General features: G+C 41.3%; 1 protein-coding gene across 9 annotated transcripts in view; it reads left to right on the forward strand.

Moving 5' to 3' along the window:
• Nucleotides 1-26,752, forward strand: part of Nrxn3 (neurexin 3) — a 1,433,525-nt gene that overhangs the window by 900,635 nt on the left and 506,138 nt on the right. The window contains exon 1 of one of the 9 annotated variants that reach the window (XM_048362227.1): nt 25,470-25,846. The exons of the other annotated variants lie outside the window; for them this stretch is intronic. Coding sequence (XP_048218184.1) covers nt 25,567-25,846 — 280 coding nt within the window. The 5' untranslated portion in view covers nt 25,470-25,566. Of the gene's footprint in view, nt 1-25,469; nt 25,847-26,752 lie in introns of those variants that run through there. 9 annotated transcript variants of the gene reach the window in all.

Here is a 26,752-nt window from a genome sequence, read left to right on the forward strand (position 1 = left end):
CTCAGTAAGCCTGTCCCTTCTCCATAAACAAGGACAATTTATGTGTCTCCTGTTAGTCAAAGATCTTCTTCATTACAGCATGTATATTACATTCCTGTTTCCTTTCCTCTTGTACATCTGCATGTCAAGGTGATTTGCATAACTCAAATGTGTAATAACTAGAAATTGAGTTTATCTTCCAAGATCTTAATAGAGGATCCTCCTCAGGAGGAAACCTTTCAGACTTATCAGACGGAACACTGAAACCTGTTTACCTTTCATTTGTTTTCACTCTAGCTATTTCTCTTATTTTCACTTTTAATTTCCAGGGATGCTTATATGTGTGTGGGGGGGGTGCTTTTCTTATTTCTTATTTCAGATCTGGTGAAAGACATCTTGTTTCATACCATCATGCCAATTACTAGTGCTGTGATGACAATTCTTTGTAGCGTATGCAGTTTCATAAAGATCAGCTTAAAGAAACTTATGTGTTAAGGAGGGATAGGTAGATAGAAACAAGTGTGTGTGTGTGTGTGTGTGTGTGTGTGTGTGTGTATGGGGAGATGGGAGAGGGATAATATGTTAGAACCTGCTTCAGATCTACCACAGGGTTGATAGGCTTTCAGAGGATATAGAGAAACTAATAATCACTGAAAGGAATGGATGAGACCTTCAACAGCAACAAGGATTACAACATAGTACTTGGGGTTGATGAAATCAGCAACAAACTTTTTCTTTCTTCTCTGGAAAGAGATCCTATCCCTGTCGTAGAATAAAGAGCTACTTACCTGTGGAAAAAATGTTCCAGACACACCATACGAGGTGATCAGCCACATGTATTGACACACATGAGACACAGGTGGTTCCATTGCACAAAGATCTTGGAGCACTTAGAGGCCCTGAAGAGCTTTAGCCAGAAAAAGAAAGATGAAGTCCCTAAGAAAACTCACTCTGGGGGAAGATGGAACCTGACCCATTGGCTAGACTAAGTAGCGTGACTTGGAATTGAGGAAAAGGGGATGGCTCCACATCAAGTTCGAACTTAGTTCTGAGTTCTCTAGATCTTCTTTTCTTATATTGTCTGTGCATTTGGGAAGAGGGGTTGTTTGCCAAGGGAAAGCCCCAGTGGATCTTACCACTCTTCCGTGGAAAAGGCCTCTGAGAAGACTGCATGCGGGCAGTGGAGGGTGTTTTGCTACGGGTGAGGGAAGGCACTGGAGGCCCTAGAAGACAGTAATCTCAATGTGTTTGCTTCCTGGGGGTCTGAGTGAAGGCTTTCAGTGACAGAGACATGTGTGCATTCCAGATTTTAAGGCTGGAAATCTGACTGCTGTGAGAAGCTCTTCTCCAACCAAAGGATTTTCTGGGGAAGGACAGATTCCCCCTCAAAGAGGCTGGATATACTTGCTAGTCATGTGGGTGGGTGCTCAAAGGATTGGAGCTTATAACTGAAGTTCCTCTAAGTGATTGTATCAGTGAATTCATGTCTTTAGCTTATGGACTAGCTACCTCTTATTTGGCCAAAGTGGAATCAATTAGGTATAATTAAATATAATAATAAAATGAATGGATTCACTCCCTTCATTCCCATTCCAGGATTTTAATTCTTTCCTTTTGGCTGTCCTGCCTCCAATAGGCAGAGAAAGAAAAGGAGCGGCTGAGAACCATGTGTGTCCCCAGGACATTCCAGATGGAATTCAAGACTCTCCTCCCAAGGTACTTTCATCCTTCTTAGAAAGGAGATCAGCAAAAATGGCTCAGACTGTTAACAGCGCATAGTCAACAAGAATGCAGTGCCACGCTGTGATGTGCCAAGAATATTTTGTTAATCCCAGTTGATCTTCAGGATTGTGTGGCAAAAACACTTTTCAGCCGTCTGTTGTCTGTTAAAGGAGGAAAAAAAAAAGAGCAACTGGTCTCAAGTAGTAGGGGAAATCAGCTCATTTGTGAAGGCTGTTACTTAATGAGGCTCCTTGGTGGCTTTCAGAACCAACTGTACACATTGGAAAGGAATATTTTACCTCCTCATTCTGCTCTGCATGTTCAAGCAGAAGAAAGGGAAAACCCACCCGAAGTGTGTGTCTTTGTTTGCTTCCTATAGAGGTTTTGTTCATTTCAGTTGTGCTAAATAGGCATAAGGCTCAAGGGGGAAGTGGCCTTACCATTGGGCCCTTCTCCTAGAAAAAGTTTGTTGTCACACTGGATTTAGAACACATTAGAAGCCATCCATCAAGGGGAAAAGAAAGAACTATGGGAGAAAAATTAGTTTTACATTACAGCCTTCAGCGGGGTACACCAATGAAAATAATGCTAGTACTTTGGGGGGGAGCACCCTCTCTCCCTCCTTTCCCCCTCTCTTTCCCCTTCTCTCCCTCCCCAGCCTTGCCTTTCCTTCTTCCTTTCCCTCTTTTCTTCTCCCCTCCCCTCCATTTTCTACCATGTTCCCTCCCTCTTTCTCTCCTTCTTTCCTTCTCTCTCTTTTGTTGGGAGCATCTGTCTCTCTGATATCCTTTTTTTTTTATTGGATTCACACGCTTTTGCTTAACAAGTTTGCCTCTCCTCACATAAGCTGTATCAGACAGACAGAATTGGTTTAAGACCTGTTCTACTGAAATTGAATGGTGTTCTTTTCATAACTGATCATGTATGCTAGACGTTCTCCTGGATTCCTTGGCCCAGTTTTTGGAATAATATTCTTCTTCCTTGGTCATTCTAAACTTTGTTAAGAAACAGCCACAAAGTCACATGACTGGGGCCCTGGGCTCTCTGGTTCCATGATACTGCCTCAATGATGCCAGGAAGGAATTTTCCACAGGGTTAAGGAAGTACTATGAACCTTCTCCACAACACACCAGGACTTCCTGGCAGGAGGAGTAGTGATAGCTGATGATAATATGCATGAGTCGATTGCTTCTCATTTCTGCAGTTTGCTAGCTAATAAGTGACAGTCAATGCATTGAGTTCAAATCCTGAATTTAATCCTTATGTGACATTGGACAAACCACTTAACCTTCTGAAAGTTACAATTTCCTCAGTGAAATAGGCATTGTTGGTAGCTCTGTCAAGTACTATCCAGGTTAAAGTAGATAAAAGTTGAGATAGCAAAACAAATGCTAATTATTATATGTGTGAATTATTGCATATGTTCAGTCTTCACAATTCCACAATAGATCATAGCCTCTGACACTGTTTCATAGTGACTCTAGTGGCCAAAGACCAACAACATGGTGATTGTGGTGTTCACCAGCATATATTCTGCTCCAGAAGATAAGCAAGTCTCACATAAAAATACTGGTTGGTAGAGCTGCCTTGCACAGTAGCTTTTGTTTCTGAGCACAGAATGATTCTATTAGATTTCTCAAGTTTTGATTTGGGGGAATCTAGGGTTGATCAGGAATTAATAGCTACAGCAAGAAAGCTTTTAATAATCTCAGCTTTGGAAAGGAACAGACAGTCCTTTATATCAGAATTGTCTGAGGATGAATATTGTCCTGCATTTGTATGTGCTTACTTTCAATGTGTTCCCCACTTTTCTCTCTCCTCTTTCCTCTCTCTTTCCCCCTCCTCTCTCCCTTCCCTAACTTCTCTGTCTCTGCCTCTTTCTCTCTGTGTCTGTCACACACACACACACACACACACACACACACACACACACACACACACCCTCTTAAAAGAACAATTTGTGAACCTATAGGAATGTAAAGAATTACAGAATATGATGAAAACATACTGTGAATTCTTTCTAAAAAAGTAATGGTCTCATACTTTTGGAGTTTTCTATCTCTGTTCCTTGTGATAAGTACCGTGATGGTCAGTCAACACTGAGTATCACTACTTTCTTGGCAATACCACTTATCACATTGTTACTAATTACAAGAACCCCTATTCTGCCAGCTTCATGCTGAACCACTATTCCATTTCCTGTAGCAGAGCACCCCCTAGCACCTCCAATTGCTTCTTAGTTTCCTTTGCTCTTTGAAGCTTGGAGAGCAACCAAACATCCAGGGGCAGGGGCAGCTGTGTAGGGATAGAGGATCTTCATGTTACTTATGAGTTCAGTATTAGAATTGGACACTTGTTCTTCTCACTTCCAGCCACTGGAATACATGAGAAGAGAATCTGAACAGCCTATTCAGCTGGAAGCAAAGCAAGTGGGCTTTCTCTCAGGTCACAAGTGAATTTAAAAGTCTCATTAATTGTGTCAAGTCAACTCTCTAATGATCTTCCTTTGGACAAAGAATAGTTTAAAAATACTAACTGGGAAGATCTTTGTATGTGCACAGTGATTACAACTGGCTATCTAATTCTTTCTTTTCTGAACTTCAAAAGGTTGTACAAGGGTCTTACAGCTCGATGTATCTATATAAGTGTCCAGTGCTTTCTCCTCCATCTTATCTGTTCCTTCTCCACTGGGAAGAACTTTTGTTAGGCAACATTTAAGGCTTTTTTCTGTGTTTCTTGGAAGTGGGAAGAAGTGTGTGTGTGTGTGTGTGTGTGTGTGTGTGTGTGTGTGTGTGTGTGTGTTTAAGAGAGAGAGAAAGAGAGAGAGAGCGAACAATGCACCTGTCTTACTGCATTTAGGTTTACATGGCTGACTTTCTGGTTTATCTTGAAATGAAAAGATTCTGGCAGATGTATTATTTGTATTTAATTTGTGTTCCATCTTGGCATTAGATCAAAGTGCTGGGACATCTTTTTTAAAGCATTTGAGTGAGTGTCTGGGAAGAAGGTGGTAGGCTTATGCAGTAGAACCTCAGAGTGTATTACTAAAACCTCTTTCTGAAGACAGGGAGGGCGAGGGGGAGGTGTGAGATATTTTAAAAATAAGATGTGCTGCTAAATTCCCTGCCAACCTCCGTTCATGCTGAGTTGAATGTAAGTAACAAGTATCAGATAGTTCCTCCAGATGTCAGCTATTTCAAAAGGCATGTGCCACAAGTTCTGCAGATGGCTATTGTCTTTTTAGATAGTGGTGGCAATGGTGTTGGGAAATGGACAATAGACCTTGCAGAAATTCATCCGTAGCAAAAGATAGGAATGAGTTTGTGCATTTGTGATTGAGAAAAGTTAGGAGAGAAATGACCTAATAACTCAGAAAGGCAAACTCAACACAAATTATCTTTAAATTTTCAATATATGAAACAAGAGGAACAGTAGCCAGCAATCCCAATAAAATTATGTTAACCTTGGACAACAGACATACAGGCCAAGAAATCATACATTGATATTTTTTCAAGTTCAATTTTAAACTATGATCTGTTATTTAGGGGAATATGGTTATGTCTATTATCTTATTATTTTTGAATCTCAGTACAGAAGGACTTCTGAGACATTATCAATAAATCTAAGGTAGTAAAGCTTGGTCATTACCTTTGCTTAAGGGTTTCAGACTTTGTAATATTAATCTCTTAAAATCTTAATCTTATTACAGTAAATGCATTCTACCAGCTAATAAAATGTTTTCTTATGATGGTTCTTCTTAAAACTCTTTTCAGATGAATCATAAACTAAGAACCTCATTTCTCATATATTTAAAAGACTCTGTCCTTCAATTTCAACAAATTCAGACCTGATTTCTTTGCTTAACTTAAATCTCAGCTATTTCTTAATAAATAGAAGATCTCCAAAGGATGTACCTCAAAGATAAGCGATAAAGCAAATGTAAGATTTGTAGAAGGGGAATGGGAGGTCTTATTTTCTTCAACCCTCACACCCCTCCCTTTTGAGGACCAGAACAAATTGGAGATATGTAAGGTGACTCTGACACAGTGGGATAAGATGTCCTTCAGATAAACTGACTTTGAGAGGCACTATAGTCATGTATTTTCTTTCTTCTTTGCCTTTCTTTTCTGGATTTTTCTGCAGGGATCCCAGGTTGTGACTATTGCAGAAAGAGATAAGAGGTGTCCATAGAGAGAAGAATCATCCCTATGTAGTCACTGCATGGCTACTGGTAAAATGGGTCCCAGGATCCTGTTTTTAGCTTGTCCCTTGGTAAGGCAGGGGAGACAGTGGGCTTTTGTTCACGAGGTTAAATGAGGAACACCAGGTGGAAAGGAGTAGACTTCCTTATCTGCTGTTTACAGCTCCAGGGGGAGGAGGTGTTAGTATTTCCTCTAAGCTCTGCTGGCAACCTTTTATTTATTTATTTTTAAATTTTTCCTACTTTCTGCTTCACATGATCTCCTACAAAAAAACTTCTGTCTTTCAAGGGTAGAACTTCTTCTGTTTGCCAGTATTTATAGCTTCCCTCACACTTCCAAAGACCTTCCTCTGCAGGAAAGCTCACTGTCAAGCTCTAGTCACCAGAATAATGCTTTGGTGTATCCCAAATGTATTTATACTTTGCTTTCCTTCTTCAACTTTGAGTCATAAAGTTGAATTCAAAAATGGACGCTGAGATGGATATTCTGGTGTCTTTTGAATGAAGCCCTGAACTAGTTTCAGAACATGACATAAGGACATGAGTGCTTCATTTGGAAATCAGCCCCAAGTTCTTCATCCTGTCTCCCTCTCATCCTTTTCTCCCACCCCAAGCCTCTCTTGCCCCTATTGTGTGGAGGTTGCTATTCACTAATATAAACCAGAGGAGAATTGACCATGAACTTCAATCTACAATGATATTAACTATTGGGTAATCCAGAAATGACTTCAAGCTCTGTGAATTTATTTTCTAGTTCGCACTTGTCTAATATTTATGAAAGCTGGAGATACATGCCTACTTTATCATTACCATAAAGAGACAGAAATCATGTTTCTCGTAAGCTTTGTGTTTCAAGAAAATATATAGATATACAGATAGATAGATATATACACATATCTGTAAATATAGTCTGTTCAACAAGATTTCCACTAAACTAAGTAATTTGGTAAGAATGGGAAAAGAAAAAAAATTTAAAAGGCTGGTCTTAGGGCACTAACAGATAGGAAGAACCATATGACAGTACTATGTTAGGTTTTTTTAAGTAGGTAGCCGGTAAAGGAGAATGCCACACCATATTCAGGCAGGAGAGAAAGTTTATTACCGAACTGCTGGCCTGTGGCCCAGATGATCCATGGCCAGAGAGATGGATGAGAAGGGGCGACCCCCACCCAGACCTGCCTTATCTAGGGCAGGGGCAGGGGGTGTGGCTAGGTGGATTAGGATGTGACCTCAGGGAAGGGGAGGTAACTGCCTCCAGGTCTGCTGCTTACCCTGGTAACTGGGTAGAGACTTAATGTGGTGGGGGCGCATCTGCATGGAGCCTTCCAGGGACAGACCTTACATACTATAGATTAATTTTTTTAAAGAAAGAAAACTCTTTCCCATGTAAGGCCCATGAACTAGACTAAAGCAGAAAGCAGAGCTGTCTGTGAGAGCCCTCTGACAAATCCCTGGCCGCACCCCCACAGCCTCCCACAAACAGAGGTGTATATTGTCTCTGCATGATTTAGGATCTGGTGCTATTCTGCATTTCTCAGTTTGGGGGCTGAATTCCTCAGCATCCTTGACACATTACAGAAATAGAAAGCCCGATATCATAGTCATCCCACCGACCCACTTGCCTCCCACAGCGTAACAGAGGAGCAAGCAGGCCTTGGTGCTGAGAGGATTGTATTTCAAAGTTACTTGGTAGATTCTCATAGCTCAGACTTTCCAGAGAAATGGTGTGTCCTCTTTCTAGAACGTTAAGTGTCTACTACCCTGGAAATGTTCCCCCATAGGCTAATCTATTGCGTTACTATGGTTAAGTCCCTGGCCACTGATGGGTGTCCATTTGGAAAGTAAGCTTGTGATACCAGTAATAGATTTATGATCTTTCTATGATCCTTCTAGATTTGATAACAAGATCTGAGCTACACAATCATCCTTTCACTATTCCCAGAGATTGCAGGAAAGTTCTTATGAAAGCGGAGATTCGCAGAGGACTCAAGGTGCTCTACCTAGAGAAGGTATGATAAGGCACTGGACTAGATCTCTGGTACTCATCAAGCAGTACCACGACAGGTCTCACACTAGAGATTCCAAAAGAAAACACTGAGAAGAAGATTTTTTTTTCTGACTTAGGAAGGGAGATTCCAGTGAGGAGGAAATCTTTAGTTCAGGCCTGACAGTATTATTAGGTTCACTTAAGTAAATGATAGAACATAACAGTCCTGGAAGACAATGGTGAGACTGAGCTGGAGATATATGGGTGAATAACAAGTTGCCTGGAGAGTTAAGAGACAGAAGAGGATAGGAAGTGGTGATTTAACTTCCAAATTGTATTATCTTCTGGTTCTGTACTACATATTCTCCCCAGCTTCTAGGAGAATCCAACACTAGGGGAAAGCTGGAGCTAAGGTAGGGAAGAAAATATCATCTGGGCCATTGGGAAACTAGCAGTCATGGAGTTTTCTTTTTCTTTTCTATTTTTTCTCCCTCCCTCCTATCCTTCCTCCCTCCTCATTTTATTGTTATTACTAAGTAGTTGTGTGAGGGAGTTCCTGTTATGTAAGTCAGGTTATGAGTACACTGCTTCTTATTTTGTGTCACCCCATCCTTCCTTCTCCATTTTCCCCATTGCTACCCACAAGTTACATAGTTCTTTTTTGCTTTTATATTGAATGCAATGGGTTTTGTATCCATCAGTTGGTTATCCTCCTCTTGCCTGAAAGCATCCAAGCCAAGTGTGAGAGAGTCAGATGCTGATGAGGTTGGAGGAAGGAAAGTTCAGGTTTTGTTTCAGAGTGTTCCAGGCATGAGAACCATGATACTAAAGCCTTGAGAAGAAACAGGGAGCTTTGAGATGCTGGTTCACCCATGGTATAAAGTAGACTGTATGGAATGTGGATCAGTCTGTGTTTCAAATAATTCATAAGCCTCTGTTCTCTTGGGAACCCCCTGCCCACAACCTCCTTTAAAAGAGCAAGCATGAAGCCCAGAGTGGAAATCCCAGTACAAAAAAGAAAGAAAGAAAGATAGGGGGGAGGACAGAGAGAGAGAGAGAGAGAGAGAGAGAGAGAGAGAGAGAGAGAGAGAGAGAGAGAAAGAGAGAGAGACAGGGAGAGGAGAGAGAAGAGAGGAAGGAAAGGGAGGGAGAAGGGAGAGGGAGGAGAGGGGAGAGGGAGGAGAAGGGAGAGGGGAGAGAGAGGAGAGAGAAAGAAGAGAAGAGAGAGAAAGGAAAGAGAGAGGAGAGGAAAGAGAGAGAGAAAAAAAGAGAGAAAGAAAGAGAGAAAGAAGTGAACCTCTGAATTCTTGAATTCCTTCCTGGGCATATAAAGCTCTGTAGTATGTATGCTAAGGTTAGAATTGCTCTCTGCTCATTGAACTTTGAGATGCCTGGGGTGAGGGGAGGGGGGAGAGGATGAGATGCAAAAGGGTAAGAGAAAAAGGAACAAGAAGAGGAAGAGGGGAGGAAGAAGAAAGACCATCTTTCCAAGTATCTGTCAAATGCCCGGGCTTTGATTTCACACTGAAATGCCCATTTTTGTTTTCAGAAGTTAGGGGAAAACACAAATGCAGACAGGGAGGCAGCCATGTTGATGGAAAATGCTACACACAAAAGCTCTTCAAAGAGTGGAGAGAGCTTTAATTTAAGAGAAGGCAAATGGCTGTTGACATTCACCCAGGCCTAGAGCAAGTGGGGATTCCTGGGTCAATATAAACAAGGATAGGTACAAGGAGAGGGACGATCTCAACTTTCACATCCTCCATTTCAGGGCCTGTGACTACTGCTGGGCCTCCCTGTGGTAGATAGGTGTCTTCAGCTCGAGGCTAGGAGATTTACATACTTTATTCGCAAATGAATGTGGTTGTGCATGCTTTCTGTGGCTTGTTAGATTAACCTAGGTGTGTGTGTGTGTGTGTGTGTGTGTGTGTGTGTGTGTGTGTGTGTGTGTGTGTATGTGTGTTTCTCAGTACTGGGGCTTGAATTCAGGACGTAGGTCCTGTTCCTTAGATTTTTTTTAGTCAATGTTGGTGCTCTCCTACTTGATCTACAACCTCTACTTCTGACTTTTTGCTGGTTAACTGTAGATAAGAGGATCATAGACTTTCCTGCCCTGCCTGATACTGAACCTCAATCCTCAGATCATAGCCTCCTGAGTAGATTGGATTAGTCATGAAATACCAGCTCCACATCTACTTATTGACTGCCTCTTGACTGTTCCTCAACTGTAGAACACAAACTTTCCTTTTCATAGCAATTTAGGAACTATAATTTGGAATGTTAAACAATACCATGGTACACTTTAATGAGATTCTCTCATCAACTATACATATAGAAATCTCTGTGTTGTTGCCATTAGCATACCACCTCTACAGAACATGCATTAGGTATCATCATGCATTTTAAAAATTTATCAACCTGGTTTTCCAAATGAGGATGCTAAAACATATTATATACACATTAATGTACTCTAAAAGGCTGGAAGATATCTCTTTGCCCAAGTAGAACTCAGGGAAAAGCCTTAGTTCCTTTGAAAACATAGGAGCTTGATATCTTTTATAGGAAGTGTCAGATTCGGATCTTATTTTACTAGTACTTTAATTTTTTAGCATACATTAACACTACAAAGGGGGTTCATTATGATAATTTCATACAGTGCACTTTAAACAAGTCAACACCCTATTATGTTACTTCCCTCCTCATTTCTTCCCTCCCTTCTTCAAAGAATGTTTGCTCCTTCCATTATGGTACAATACTGGTTTCTATGATTCAGTTTTATCATCTCTAAAATGAGGATTTGGGGATAGTGAATGTTCTTAAATGTCTAGTGGTCACAATCCTCTTTTAAATTGGAAAGAAATCTTTCTAGAAGGTCAACAGGTGAAATTGAAATTGTTTTAGGAAGAAGTTTGACAGATTATTTTCAAGGTGGTGAGAATTCAACCATAGAAATTATGCAGTTCCAGGACTCATAAGATCACGGTTTACCTAGACTTTGAAAAATAAATGGCCCCCTGACAAGGGGTGCAAAGAAGTACTCCTCTTTTTGAGTTCTAAGAACCATTGGCTGTATAAGCTCCATGGTAATTTTCTGAATATAGATGTCTCTAATTCCACCAGTGTCATCATTATTGACAACAACACTGCATTAGTCTGGTTGGGGCTGTTGTTAGAATATATCACAGACTATGTGGCTTGAAAAATATGAGTTTATTTTCTCCTACTTTTGGAGTTTAACATACTTAAGATCATGGTACCAGAAAGTTAAGTTTCTCCTGAGTCCTTGGTTTATATATGGCTGACTTTTCTGTGTCCTTACCTAGCTATTTTTTTTCCCTGTACCTGTATATTCCTGGTGTCTCTTCCTATTCATGTAAAGACAAAAATTCTATTGACTTAGGGCCTAATTATTTAACCTCAGTTACCTCTTTAAAGTTTCTGTGCCCTAAATAGATTCACACTGGCATTGGTCACCAACGGTCTCATTCTATCTTGGAAGACAAAGTGAGTTAGAGAGGGAATTTTAATAACACATAACTATTTTCAGTTTCCCTTTATTTTCCTTTTGGCCAATGCATATAGTCATCTTCCCATGATGTAAACCAAACAATCAAAAGTTCCTTCCATATCTGGCCAATGGGGTGGGAGCATCTGGGGGCTGCTATTTCTACTGTTGCTAATCTTTCTTGAATTATTGTGAGAGAGTGGGGGCTGAGAAGAAAAGGCCAAGAGTTGTAAAATATATGTACTATTTGCTACCCTGGGGCCACATTTAGTAACCACCCCTTGCTGAGTAACTCCTAAAGCTGCCACTGCTCTATACTTCAACCCCCACTGCTCTCGTACCAGCAGGAGCTAAAGAAGAGAACCATTCAAGAGGGTAAGAGAGAATATGCTAGATGCTCTAATGCCCAGAAACTTCAGCAAGACTCTATAGTGATTTTAATTTGTTTAGTAATGAGCTGAGCCTGTAGGAGTTAGTGCTATGAGAAATTCACAAAGAATACACAGTACCACAGAACAGCACGCTGTCCTTTTCTCCCTTGCACTTGAGATGCATTGACCTTTCTCGCCACTCATCTTCTGCACAATGACAAGGTCTGTATTTTAGGAAATTACATCTATCTGGCACAAAATCGCCCTCTGTGATGTTTCCCTTCCACAGCTAACTCAGTGAAATGGAGAAGCTCACTATCTTCTGGAATTAGGCTAAGACACATGTCACCCTTTCCTTCCCTTTTGAGTTCTCTTTGATTTCTAGAAAATCCACAGCAGCTACTTGGTCAGCTGCATTCATTGCTTGAAATTAACAGGCAAGTAATTGGTAAAGTCAGGCAAGAGAAAAGTATGGAGGGAGAAATAAATAGTACACAAAATCACTATGACAGGTAATCTTATTGAAACTTGTGCAGCATTTTAGGCCCAGTTTCTTCTATGTAACTTGAAAAGAATACCTGAGATAGATTGTGGATACTAAGTAAATTTCTTCGTGTCTGGCATTAGTGTTAGATCCAAGGATGAAAATACAAACATGCACATTTAAAGTAGGTTAAGAATGTGTCTTCTGACTGGCATTGGTAGCTCACACCTGTAAGCCTAGCTACTCAGGAGGCTGAAATCTGAACATTGGGGTTTAAAAGCAGCCCCAGCAGGAAAGTCTATGAAATTCTTATCTCCAACTGACAACCAAAAAGCTGGAAGTCCACCTGTGGCTCAAGTGGTAGAGTGCTTACCGTAAGCACGGAAGTTCAGGATTAGTGCCCAGGAGCCCCAGGACTGACACATGTGCACACACCCACATTTACCCACCCTCCCTCCACACACACACTGTGTCTTCTGATTTTACTGTAGTGAACTATCAGGAACCCTGCATACTAGAACACCTTCCTTATTAATTAAAACACAAAATCAGGTTTAATGGGACCATAACAGGGTTTTTCTTCCTGCATGTTTTTTGCAAAGCCCTCTGGTTTTCCCTGGCTCTAAGTCTCATATGCGTGCACTTGTCCCCTTTCTTTTTCTCTGTGGTGATAAAGGAGTTCATGCTCATCCTGGTTAAAGGCAGCATTTGCTCATATCAGAGTCCTCTTTTGGAATACTATTTTTTTTAATTTATCATGTTCCCTTTCACAGAATAAAAACTCAAACAACATCAGCTGCATTTTCCTAGCATTTGATTCCCAGGTTGGGAAATAAATTTCACAATTATAATTTATCAACACCACAGACTTGGGAAGGGAGACTGAAAAATCTTAGGAAATGAACATCTTCTGTTGTCACCAAATAGTAACTAGAATGGGGTATATGTTCTGAGGACTCATTTCACCTGCTAAGGAAAAGACAAACTTCTGGGATCAACAAGTTTTGGCTTCACTCATTACAGGAACCCAAGTGTTAGCCTATTCATATTTCCTGAGACTTCAACAATCATATGAACAGCAGAAAGTTAGCTAAATATGAAATATATTGTAGCTCAACCATTAATTTAACAATTAATTTAACACTCTATTTTTTTCTTTTAGTCAGTGCAGACATTTCTTTTTTTGCTGTTCCTGAGCTTGAACTCCGGTCAGGGCCTAAGCACTGTCCCTGACATTCTTTTGTTCAAGTCTAGAGCTCTACCATTTGAGCCATGGTACCACTTTCGGCTTCTTCTAAGTACTTTATTGGAGATGAAAGTATCATGGCCTTTCCATGATCCTCAGATCTCACCCGCCAGAGTAGCTAGGATTATAGGCATGAGCCACCAGAACCCATCTCTGAAACCTTATTTTTTATGTTAAATATTTAATAAGAGATTTTTAAAGCTAATTATTATCTACTAACCAATACTTAGGGACAATCAATTGCATGTCACTTGTTTTATCTCTTACAAAGCAAGTATTTTGACATTTTTTTTATTTGGGTAACCTGCAAGAAACATATTAGAGTAAAACATAAGGAAAGAAAGTACTATATTTTTGAAAGTACCATATTTCATTTTATCCAAGGAGTGATAATGAAGGACATAGTTAAGCACATATACAAAATTATAGCTTCTCATTTCATCAATAAAAAATAATTTAAATTTAAAACACAAATCCATGAGTATCTATTGAAACTGACTTAGACTGGAATGCAGTTCCTGATTTTTCAATATTTGTATGCTTTTTATTATGTTTGATCTGATCTTGAAAGAGTAGAACTCAAGTGTTCTGTTCAGGTTGTAGATACTATTATTTCTAGTCCGATAATTATTCTATTAAAATTAGCTATGGCTTTGCTTCTCTGTCCCTCTTATCCTATTAGTTTTAGCGAGAATATAGTGAATTTATTCAATAAATCATTATTAAGCACTTAGCATGCATCAGTATTGTTCTACATCCTAGATAATTGAGCAGGGATCAAAGAATACAAACACATCTACTTCAATGAAACATGTTTTCTAGTGGAGATTTTGATCAGGGATTTGTCTGTCTTCTACTCTATCGATATGTGCTTTATGTACCCAAAAGCTATATTTTTGGATGCATACAGATTTCAGGACTGTTATATCTTCTGGATGAATTGTTTTTCTCAGGATGGAATATTGTTTTGGATAGAGAAGTATATTTTTTTCCAGAAAAAAATATATTTCCATATCTTTTTAGGCTAAAATTCACCAAGTAAGTACACTAGTTAGAATACAGAGTTTAGGTATGGTAGTTCTTTCTCTCATGTTATCATTGATCTGCTTACTCAGATATAGTTGGTGGGCTATATCTTAAACTACCAGCTTAAGTTTTTTTGTGAGAGGAAAGTTGACTGTGCTAGTAGGCTTTCTGTCACTGTATCAAAATGTCTGAGGTTAGTAACTATCATAGAAGAAAAATTACTTTGGGCTCATGATTTTAGAGGTTCCAGTCTGTGTTCAGAAAATCCCATTGTTTCCAAGCTTCTTCTAGGGGTCTTGGATGGAAATGCTTGGGGTGTATGGTGAAGCATCCTGTTTAACCTCATGGCCAAGAAGAGGAGGAGCACAGGGTCCCATTATCCTCTTGAAGGCATACCCTCAATGACCTAAGGACATTCTACTAGGCCTCTACTCTTAAAGGGTCTGCCTCCTCCCAGTAGTCACATTGAGCACCAAGTTTGTAACAAGTTTGAAAGGCTTTTGGGGAGCATTGCCGATCCAAATTATAACCTCACCTTCTGTCTTTTTAAAGCAGAGTTTCATAGTCTCAGTTTAGAAAGAAAACAAAAATAAGTCAATACCCTAAATAATATTCCTATAGATACTAACAAAAAAAAAAAACAAACCTAGGGCAATGTCCACATGGCTGGGATCCAGTCACCTCTTTAAGCATCAGCTTCTATAGGTATGATTTGGAATTTGCATATATTAAAAGGTATAGAATTTAGTAACTGAATAGTGACATATGGATTATGTGATTGGGTGGCTTTAAGTCATACCCTGGTCTGCCACCTCTTATCTCTGTGAATACAGGCAGACCATAGATCCTTCTTCCTGAGGGTAAAACAGTGACATAATATCTATCTTGTGACAATTGAAGCAAATACTGATCATTATTACTGGTTTAAAGTTCCACAAATTAGTTGTTGTTGGTGATCTAATATTAGGGGCAGAAAGATTACTAAGATTTATCCACCGAACACCCTCTATTTGCATTCAAGGAAAAACAACAGTATTCCTAATTTTTCTGGGCATTACTGAAAATTAGACCACTCCCTCATTTTCTCCCACTTTTTATGTTTAAATCTCTTTCATTCTGTGCTATATTTTGAAGAAGTTCTTTGATTCTGCCCTCCAATTCAGTTCACTAATTCTCTCTTCAGCTACATCTACATATTACAACCACCAGCAGGTTTTTTTAAAAAATATTTTTAAATATTATAACTGTGTTGCATTTTCAAAAGCATTTAGTTCTTTCTAAAGTCTGCCCATTACCATATATGTTTTTCTCCCTCTGTGATTACTATAGATTTTGTAATTAATCATTTCTACCATATATGTTTGGGCAACTGAGTACAGATTGTTCTTCTATGCTACATTTTGAGGTTTCTCTTCCTATCACTGTGGTTAAGAACTTTCTTTCCTAGTAGATTATCTTCTTAGTATATTATTATTTTTGTTATGTGCTTATGTGTTGGAACAGCCATGCATGTCTTAACCTGGAAAATGATTTGAGCCAATTATGATGCTGAAATGCTGTATAGTATTAATAAGTTGCTTGGTGTCAGTGTCTTAGTTTTTCTCCCCAATTTAAGTGCCTTCTGAATATCTACATACTTTTGTCTGTACCAGATACAACAGGGAGGATGGTAGAAAGAACAAAGCAACTCTCCTTTCTGCCCAAGGTTTATAGTTAAAATTATTCAATTTTTTTAATGTGTGATCCATTGGGATTTCTTGCTGAGAGGTAAGGGACAAAGGGGAAGCAAGCCTTCATACCCGATCCATAGCAATGAACCCTTCAATGCTGAAAAATGCCCTCTTAGAACATAGGAACAGAAGTTGCGTAGGAGTTGTTAATAGGGAGAAACGTGTTTGCTGTTTAAAATAGAAACATTAAATTGCTAATATGTCTAGAGATAACTTGTACTGAATACACTAATAAAAAAATGAAGTTTTAGTGCAGCAATATTTCTTGATTTTTTTTTGTTTTATGGAACTATAAGATTCCTTGGTGAATCTGTATAGTCAGTACTCAATGTACATTCACGAAAATGGAACTAGGAAACTTTTGATGGGCTAGGTGGGGATAGGGTAGATGGAAAGGGGGAGAATGGTGGAAGAGGTGACACTGATCAAAATGAATTGTACACATAAACTGACACGTTGAATTGAAACCCCTTAAACTACTATTTAAAGATTAACAATTACCAAAAAAATAAGATTACTAACCTTGATGCATGAAAAATCATAAGTAAGGATATGTGAGAATCTTTGCAACCTCCAGATTGGGTTTGATCTTCAAAGGAAGGCCAAGAGAATATATAAATTAGTGCAGTGGTAGAAGAGGAAATTTTTTTAATGTAATGATAAAATGCTTCTGTTTGATCATCACTTCCTGTGGTGGAGAGTACTGCCTCCCTTCTCATTTTGTAACATCCCCAAATGTTGGGAATTCTTTCTAATAAACTAATGTTTGAATATTTTGGAATATATCTCCAGTCCCATGCATAGCAGAAATGGTCTGTCCAATAAGAAATAAATATATCCCAATTCTACTCCACAAATATCTGTTGTTTCTACGGGCAAGGTGCTGGCCTTCGTTTGAGAGAGGGCATGCAAATGATGTGGTATTCATCTTTCGTACTAGAATAAAGGTTTTCAGAGGTTAAGTAACTTTTTCCAGGGTGACACAGCTAGTAAATAGTGGTTTGTAGATTTGAACTTATGGTTTGTGGCCCTAGGATGAGATTCTACATAATTTTTGTATGAATCATGTTGAGCACTGGGATGTAAACTTACTGATTATGACACAGTGTGACAAGTGTTGACAGTACAGGACTTTAGGAAGAAGGAACAGAACAACCAATTCAGCTTGTTTGGATTGGAAGTAATAATTCTTGAACACCTAAGTAGCACTAATATTAAAATACTATCTTAATATTATTTCATTTAAGAACAGCCTGTTCCTCGTACCTGTATCAACTCACATTTTAGTACCTGCCTGACCTCACCATTCATATGGGGAAGTATGGAATTCTTAGTACCACTGAGAAATGTCTTTATGACTCATCTTGCAAACATTTCTGAAGCTACTTAGGTTACACTTTGTACTTTCTGTTTTGGAGAATGTTCAACCCATTTTGCCCTTTGGTATTTCTCTATGAAGTGAACTTAAGTCTGCATAATATCAAGGGAAAAGTGATCATTTATTCCAGATATTGAGAGCTCTGTACCTCTACTTTAGATTGTGTCCTCTCATTGGAACTGTAATAGAAATAGACACATAAGTGTGATGATAGCGTGAACAAGGGTATTTTAACAGGTAAATGATGCCTCATTAATTTGATCCGGTGTGTATTTCTGTATCTAAAAATTAACTACATGGAATAAATCTTTAAGAAAAAGCTAGCTCCTGAAACTGAAACAATTCGTCATGGTATCAACTAACATCTCTGAGTATGACAACAGAGTCATGAGAAATAAAAACTTTGTCTTTCCATATGTTTCCTCCCATTTTCACTTCTCTTTTTACCTTTCTCATCCTTCTTTCTCCTTTTCCTTCTCTCCTCATGTCTTTTGCTTTATCCCACAAAACTTTTATCTTTTTCATTGAAAGAAAAAGTTGGCCACTTTCTATGCTTTTCATGCTTTAACTATTTAAGTAAGAAGAAAAAAGTGGGATTCAAGTGTGTCTCCTTTAGGAATTTCTCAATGTATAATCCCAGGTTAGCATGATAATTTCCTTTTGTACCTTCTTCCCCTTTCCCTGTCAATTTGAAATCATTAAAGTCCACTTCATACTAAGAATGACCAGTCCCTTTTGCAAATACATCTTTCCATTAGGCCTTGACACCATCCCTGGATATAAGGAGTATTCATTGTCATACTGTTGAGGAAATTGATTCTGAGTTTAAAGGAAGCTGCCCAAAGTCAAACTGACGCTGTCATTCAGTTGTCACCTTGCCTCCTATTTCTTCCTCTTCCTAAGTTGCTTAATTCTATTCTTTATTCTGTGCGCTTTGTTTATGTCTTTAATTTAGCACACATGGTGTGTTTAATAAGTTGTATTTTATGGATGAGACTTTCAGTGTGTTTTTATTTAGGTGCAGTAGGGGTTCTCAACTATGGTTTTTACTTCCAAAGATCTGAAATCTCTCCTTGACCACATGGTGTTTTGCATTTCAAACTTTTCTTGCCTAGAGTATTCCTAATGTTCATGGAGTAAATATATCAAAGTCCTGAGATCCCTATTTCAGCCACAAGGTGGACCAGGGAATAAGGAAGGATGTTCATAAGAAAGATGAGTTAAAGAATCACAGGCATTTTCTGACCTATAAATTTATACAAGGATACCATTGTTCTTTAAATAAAGCTAAACAACACTCAAATACATGTAGAAATGATACTTAAAACAATAAAGCTTCTTCTTATACCCCCAAATAGAAAATATAATCAGAAATCTGGGGGATTTTTGCAGGATGGATTTCTTAAATAAATGAACAGAAGGATGAATTATGTGGATATAAATAAATCTACTGACATACAATAAAGCAAACTTGAACTATTTTGTACTGTCGCTGGATCTCTTGGATATATTTATAGACATTTTAATAGTCACCTGTATTTTTTCAGGACTTCCATTCCATTTCATATTATGAGAGGTTAGTTGTTGGGTGCCTTTTGTTGTTGTTGTTCTATTTTCTCTCTAAATTTCCTTTGGAGCCCTATATAGATTGAAAATAAGGGTTGCTATTCTTTATTTTTGGGAAAATAAGAGAGTCCTTCACCCAACAGCTTGGACCTCACACAGTACAGGCTGTGAGAATTCTTTCTGGTCTAGATGTGTGCTGTCACATTCAATGTGCCTGCAGTAATGAACTTGACAGGTATCTTCAGCTGGCAGCGAAGTGCCAGATCAGAGCCTGTCCAAGTGAAGAGAGCCATGTGCAAAGGTAAAATGTATTGTGAGAGATGACAGACAGAGCAATTTTGCATTCAGTGTTTGAAGCCTAACATATTTAAGTACTATCATGAGGCTTATTTTAATAGCCAAGTATTCCTTACTTATTTAATAGTTGAGGCACAGAGAGAAATATGATGAACAATTAAAAGCCAAGATTCTTTTATTTGGCATTAGTCTTCCAGAGAGAGAGAGAAGAAAGGGAGATTAAAAGAGTGGGAGAGGGGGCTGGGAATATGGCCTAGTGGCAAGAGTGCTTGCCTCCTACACATGAAGCTCTCGGTTCAATTCCCCAGCACCACATATATGGAAAACGGCCAGAAGGGCGCTGTGGCTCAGGTGGCAGAGTGCTAGCCTTGAGCGGGAAGAAGCCAGGGATGGTGCTCAGGCCCTGAGTCCAAGGCCCAGGACTGGCCAAAAGAGTGGGAAAGGAAGTCTATTATCCCAAATTCTGAAGTCTGAAGTAACAGTGACATCCTGCTATTGACTTAATGGATCCAGCTCTAGGGGGGGTTACAAAACTACATTCCATTCAAAAATGTAAATTTCAAAGAGTATAATTTGGATAGTTTGGGGGAGGGGGAGTATTTAAGGAGGGAAAAGCTTGGTTTTCCCCAGGAAATTTTAATTTTCAAATACTCAGGAGGCTGAGGTCTAAGAATCACAGTTTCAGAGCCAGCCTGGGCAGACAAGTCTGTGAGACTTCTATCACTAAAGTAAGCACAAAGTTAGACATGGAGGTGTGGAACAGGAGGAAGAGCTCCAACCATGATTGAAAAATATCAAACAAGAGTGTGAGGCCCTAATTCAAATCCTACTATTAGGGAAAAAGCCATTAGAAACATAATTGATTTTTGATGTTGAATCTCTGCTAGCATAACATTTCTAAATCTGTTTCTCTTCTTGCTTATTGTTCAAGCAGCTATTCATCATCATCCTTTATCTGTACACTGGATCCCCAAGTATTCTCATGGAAAGGATCTGATAGACAAGGAAATTTAGGAGGAGAGAAGAAATGTTTGATGGGCAATGACCATTATCCTTCAAACCTTCAACTGGCATTCTAGCTTCAGGCAGTATTAAGAAAATATTTCTGGAGAGAAAAATCTCAAGTATACATACATGTATGTGTGTGCCTGTATGTACATGTGAATGCATGTGTGTATGTACATGTTTATTATATCAGCCTAATATAAACCCTAGAAGACCTGAAAAGAATGGGAGTTAGAAATTTCAATAGCAATCTGTTCAACATATGCAAACGTTAAGAGTATATTAACTTCAAGAAGGACATGTACTTTATTTAAATTGGGGGGGGAGGATAGCTTTTTGGAGCAGGGTATATAAAAGAACTCAGGCTTCTATATTTTCTCTGATTACTGTCCTCAATATTCAACTGTGTCCACACATGGAAACTGTCTCACTGAGACTCACAACTACTTCTTTTGACATTTTTTGACAAGTAAATAAATAAATTATAAGTATGACAAGTTAAATGAATAGTTCCAACTGTGACATACTAGCAACACTTGTAGATTTAGTACCACATTAAGGATTTATTCTCTCTTTTTTTTTTTTTTTTGGCCTAGCAGAGATATAAGTGGAAGGTCCAAACTTTCTGAAATGATGTCAAAACAGTTTGCAAAACTCAGTGCCAATTTGAAATACAAACATTAAGTGGGTAGGTCTTCTGCATGTTACCCCTGCAGAGCTTGTCTCTTGGGATCAATGTCACTAAAGCCAGAAAAATGGGTCAGCAAAATAATGGTATGAGAGCATGTAAGTGTAAGATTAGCTGTTGGTTCTTTGACGTTATTCATCCAGCAAACATTTACTGAGATCCTGAGATATGCTACCATTTTTTATACACAAGGAAATAGGGAAGAACAAGACAAGGACTTAGCCATTGAAAAGCTTACCATCTCTTTTAAAAAGATAAATGGCAGGGCTGAGAATGTGGCTTAGTGGTAGAGTGCTTGTCTAGCATGCAAGAAGCCCTGGGTTTGATTCCTCAGCACCACATAAACAGAAAAAGCCAGAAGTGGAGCTGTGGCTCAAGAGGTAGAGTGAGCAAAAAGAAGCCAGGGACAGTACTCAGGCCCTGAGTCCAAGCCCCAGGACTGGCAAAAAAAAAAAAAAAAAAAAAAAAAAAAGATAAATGACAAACCCCATATACAATGAAACAATTTCAGAAAATAGGAAGTTATGCCAAAGAATTGAAGTAGAGTTATGGTACAGACTCCCTTTCAGGGCTGTCATTGGCTAACTTCAGGTGAATTCTAGAGAGGACCTTGGAGGAAGTAACATTTGAAATGCTGGGGTCACGTGGAAATCTTGGGGGCATGCCTTCCATGAGAACACTTGGGTATCAAGTATGCACATACAAAAGGAAGATGAGTGTCTACTTTTATGATAGACAAGAAGAAGGACAAAGTAGGATGCTCAGAGATTCAAAGTTGAAAAAATAAAATTTTACAGGAAAAAACTCCACAAGTTTATCTCCATTTGATGAGGCCTTGGGTTATAAAATATTTAGACATGATTAATGCACAGAAATATCTAGGCCAGGTGCCTGTGGATCATTACCTGTAATCTTTTTTACCCAGGAGCCTGAAATCTGAGGACTGAGGTTCAAATTCAGCCCAGGCAGAAAACTTAGTGAGAGTCTTATCTCTAATTAACCAGCTAAAAGCCATAAGTGGAGCTTTGGCTCCAGTTGTAGAGCGCTACTGTTCACAAAAGCTAAGAGACAGTGCCAGGGGCCCTGGGTTAAATTCCAGTATAAGAGGAAGGAAGGAACAAAGGAAGAAAGGGAGAGAGAGGAGGAGGGACGAAGACAGGGAAGGAGGAGGGAAGGGGAGGAGGGAGGAAGGAAGAAGGAAGGAAGGAAGGAATGAAGGAAGGAAGGAAGGAAGGAAGGAAGGAAGGAAGGAAGGAAAGAAGGAAGGAAAGAAGGAAGGAAAGAAGGAAGACCTGGAGTCAAGGGTGGGGGGGCGAGTATGGGGTATCTAGCAGAAGATAGAGATGAAGACTTAGGCACAAACCGGGTCACCTACGTTTCTTTAAGCCTTCTGCAGCACTAAATCAAGAAGCGGCTGGGTTGAACAGGAATTATTTGAAGAGAGGATATTGAAGACATCAAATCCTTTCCCTAACGTAACCAGTAACAGTACAAAACCTACGCAGGTGCTTAACCGTCTTGGAGCTTCAGCTTATTTTCCTCGTGAACAAAGAGTCCAGCTGCTCTTTGTGAGGTGTGTTGCCACAAGCAACTGTGTATATGTTGTCTCATTCAAAATCCCCAACCACCTCATGAGGGAGGTATTCTCCACACTTTCCTGAGGAGGACACCCAGGTGCCCGTGTCCACATACCCATCTCACCCTTGCCGGGTTATGCCTGAGTGCAGGCTGCTAGTTTAAGACACTGCATTTCTAGGCTTTTACCCAAAGGTATAAAGGCCTGGAGGGCGGTGGATGGCAGAAGGCCCTGGCGCTGAGAGGCAGGGCTGTAAGGATGACTCTGCACCATTTATCATGGGCAGCATGTACCTGCAAAAGAACATCCATTTCAGAAGCACAATCCCAAGTCACTACCATAAATTCCGAAATGACTTGATATTTGACCTTGAAGATAAATCATCTGTAGGTTTAGTATCTCTCTCTTTGGAGAGACATAAAGCCACTCTCTTAACCTCTCCTTGGAGTGTCCCAGGGATGAATAATACTGTCCTCATCGGTTCTTCTTCATCCACATTAGGGAATTTAAAATGAGAGAAATACATAATACGGGCTATAAACACCTTTTTTTTAATGCCATATAAATATAACATAAACATGATAGAACTAGCAAATATTCCCTCAGCCTCTCCCACTTTCTGCTCCCTCCCAAACCAAGGTGAGTGTGCAGGTAGGGGGTCAAAGCTAGCAAAGGCCCCCAGTAGAAAGGGGCCCCAGTTTGGGATCTGCACTTTGGGGTGCTTTTCCCACTCATCAGGTCGCGGGCGAGGGAGGGAGAAGTGCAGGCTGGCTGGTCCAGAATGTCACCGGTTCCTGGCACAGCCTCGAGTCAGTCACCTCCTGGAGTCACAGATGGCCCTGACAGAAGCTGCCACTCAGGGGCTTTGCCCTGCAGGTTTAGCCTGGGTGGAAACACCATGCTGTCCGTCCCTGGTGCCCGGTGCTGGGGGAGGCTTCACCCACCTGGGGTAAGCACGGCCGAGCCAGTCTAGCTTAGGCTAATAAGCCTCCGTCTCTCTCGCGCGGGCAGATAGATGCCTGCCGGTGGGACTGCCGCTTCCTCTGGCGAACTTGTGAATTCCAAGCCCGCCTTGTTCAGAACTGGGTGGAAGGCGCCTTGAATCTCAGGGTGTCCAGACGCCCAAGGCCATCACTTTCCGGGGGGCGGGGGGGGTGGTGTCCCTGGCCCCCATGTTCTCCTTAGAGACGCAGAACTCACATCCCCTCCATTGAGGATGGGGGCCATGGCTCTCCCCCTTGGAGAGCGGCCGTCCCGGGCTAGGAAGGGGCCAGCTTGCTGCCCGGGCACCTGCAGCCGTCAGAGTGGGAGGATGGGGGTACTCCTGCAGATTTAGGGCAGGTTTTATTTATTTATTTATTTTTTAATTTCTCCTGTGGGGCTACTTCAGCCTTAGCCTGCTTATTTCTTCCAAAAAAAAAAAAAATTGTAAAAGGCGCCTTCCTCGGGCGAGTTTGGAGAGGAGCAGGCGAAGCAGCGAGATAAGGAAGCGCCGCGTGGGTCTGAGTGGGGGGTGGAAAGCTGGTGTTCACCGTGGGGCGGGAGCCCCGCTAGCGAGGGAGCCCCGGGCCAGAGAAGCGAGTAGCTGGGCGGGCCGGCAGCCCCGTGGGTGGACGGGCGGGCGGCTCGCCAGCGCGGGTTGTCGGCGAGCCGTGCTTGAATGGGGAGGGCCGGGATTCCGGCGGCTCGGCCCCTCCCTCCGCCCCGAGCCAGCCAGTCCCTCGGCAGAGCGCTCGGCCTGCACTGATTTGCTCTCCCCGGTGCGCTATTTGCATAGGACGTGCCCATTTGTGAATTTGGCTCCCCAACTCCTCCGCTTCACTTCACCTGTGCCTCCCGGCGGCTTCCCCCGTTGCACTTTGCCGGCGACCAGCGAACCTCTAAAGCCACCTCTGCCGCCTGCCTGCCTGCCTACCGGACACCTCCATCTCCCGCCCGCCCTGATTGCGCCAAGCCACCCAACCTCCCTCTGCCTCGGAGCCTCGCTCAGCTTTCCCTCTGGTCCTCCGGACTCTTCCTCCTCCGGCTGCTGCCGCCGCCACCGCCGCCGCTTTCCTATCACTTGGAGCCCAGGAAGCAGGCGACTGCTCGGTGGCGTGGCGTGGCGTGGCGTGGCGTGGCATGGTGTTCCTGCAGACCCCGCAGGGTTAACCACCGCCTCCGGGCCTCCCAGCGAGACTCGCCGGGAACACGAGGAACTCTTCCCCCCCTGCATCACCCATTTTTTGCTTGGCAGTTCTGCATTGCATCTCATGGGAGTGGAAACCAGAAAGGAACAAATAAAATAAAATGTCCAAACTCCTCGGATGTTGGGATAAACTCGCTTGAACGCTTTTTTTTTTCCTCCCCCTCTTTTCCTCTTCCTTCCTTTCCAACCTTTCCGGGAGAGCGCAGTTAAGGCGTCAGACTTGGGGTGCCCAGCGGTCAGGAGCGAGCCCCAGCTGCTCTTCCTGGACCTGTCTCCGCGTCCTGGGAGGTTTGTTACACCTGAGTCCACCCTGGCATCCTGAAATTTCGCCTCTGGGAAAGGAGCTTTAAAAAATAATCATAATTTTTCTCCCTCTTCCCCCTTTTTTATTTATTTATTTATTTTGGTAACATTTTTTTTTTTTAAAAAACAAACTGGATTCCTCGTGATCTTGAAAGCTTCTTATTGCTTTCCTCTCGGCCCCCACCCCCCACCCCACCTCACCAACCAGGCAACTCTTTCTCCTGCTACGATGGGCCCCTGGGCATCATGAACTTCATGATTCCTCGCTGGCTGGAATTTAAACTGCCCATCTGCAGTGGTCCAGTGCGTTGACCATGCACCTGAGAATCCACGCGAGACGGAGCCCTCCACGCCGGCCGGCCTGGACTCTGGGGATCTGGTCACTCTTCTGGGGATGCATCGTCAGCTCTGTGTGGAGTTCATCTCATGTAGCTTCGTCGTCTTCGTCGTCGTCGTCGTCCTCCTCTTCCTCCTCCTCCTCCTCTTCCTCACCGGGGTCTCACGCTCCGCAAGAACACCATTTCCATGGCAGCAAGCATCACTCAGTGCCTATTTCTATCTATCGCTCCCCTGTATCCCTTCGAGGAGGGCACGGTGGGTCTCTCTGCTCTTTATCCTATTAATGGGGGCATTGCAACTCCGTAACACCCACTTGGTCTTCTTTCGGGTAGTGTCAAGGGGTGGGAAAAGCAGACAGTGGAAATGTGTGAGGAGGTGCATGAAGACAGACAATTTCCACTTTCTTCTAAAGACTTGGTTTTCCGCTCTCTGAACCCCACTTGTCTCCCAAGGCTCCCTCATTCATAGCAGCACAGAACACCACCCACTCCGTCCCCCCACCTTCTGCTCCCCTCTTTCCACACCCCCCTCGATGGCAGTAACTTCTCAACCGAATCTGGACGCTACGCTCCTGGGAAATCATTCATGCACCTTGCTTTTTCCCCCTTTCCCTTCTTGGGTCTAGTTGCGGAGCTAGGTGTGGAGGAATCCTTACACATCCCTTGGTCTGGAGCCTGAAGTTGATTAAAGAGGCTGTCAAGTTCTCTGTGTGGTTAAGGTCAAGGGAGAGAGTAACTGAGTCTAGAAAGGCAGGAAATATTATTTAGGCTTGTCTATTCTTTGTTCATTTTGGTACCTTTCTGTTTGCCCATATGTCTGGTGAGGGGGAAAATGAGCTCTTCCTAAAACTTCCTATTGCTAACTACTAAGGAGGAAGCAATATATAAGAGCAGGCTAAGCCCATTTGATCATGTATCTCAGTGTAAATGATAGTAATTTTGATTGCACACTTATGTAAATGAGGGATTTTTAAAATTCAATTAAAGACCATGAATAGGCTTGTTCACACAACACAGATATGGCAGAGTTTGCTTTCCCCAGCTCTCTTTACATGGCTATTGAAGGAAGAGACTGGTGGCTCTTAAAAAATGTATTCCACCTTGAGCTGGCTAAGGTAGGAGCCTGCTGTAGTAAACTGTTTCCAAGAAGGGAGCTTCCCTG

This window comes from Perognathus longimembris, chromosome 14, assembly GCF_023159225.1.
Source record: "Perognathus longimembris pacificus isolate PPM17 chromosome 14, ASM2315922v1, whole genome shotgun sequence".
Lineage (NCBI taxonomy): Eukaryota > Metazoa > Chordata > Mammalia > Rodentia > Heteromyidae > Perognathus > Perognathus longimembris.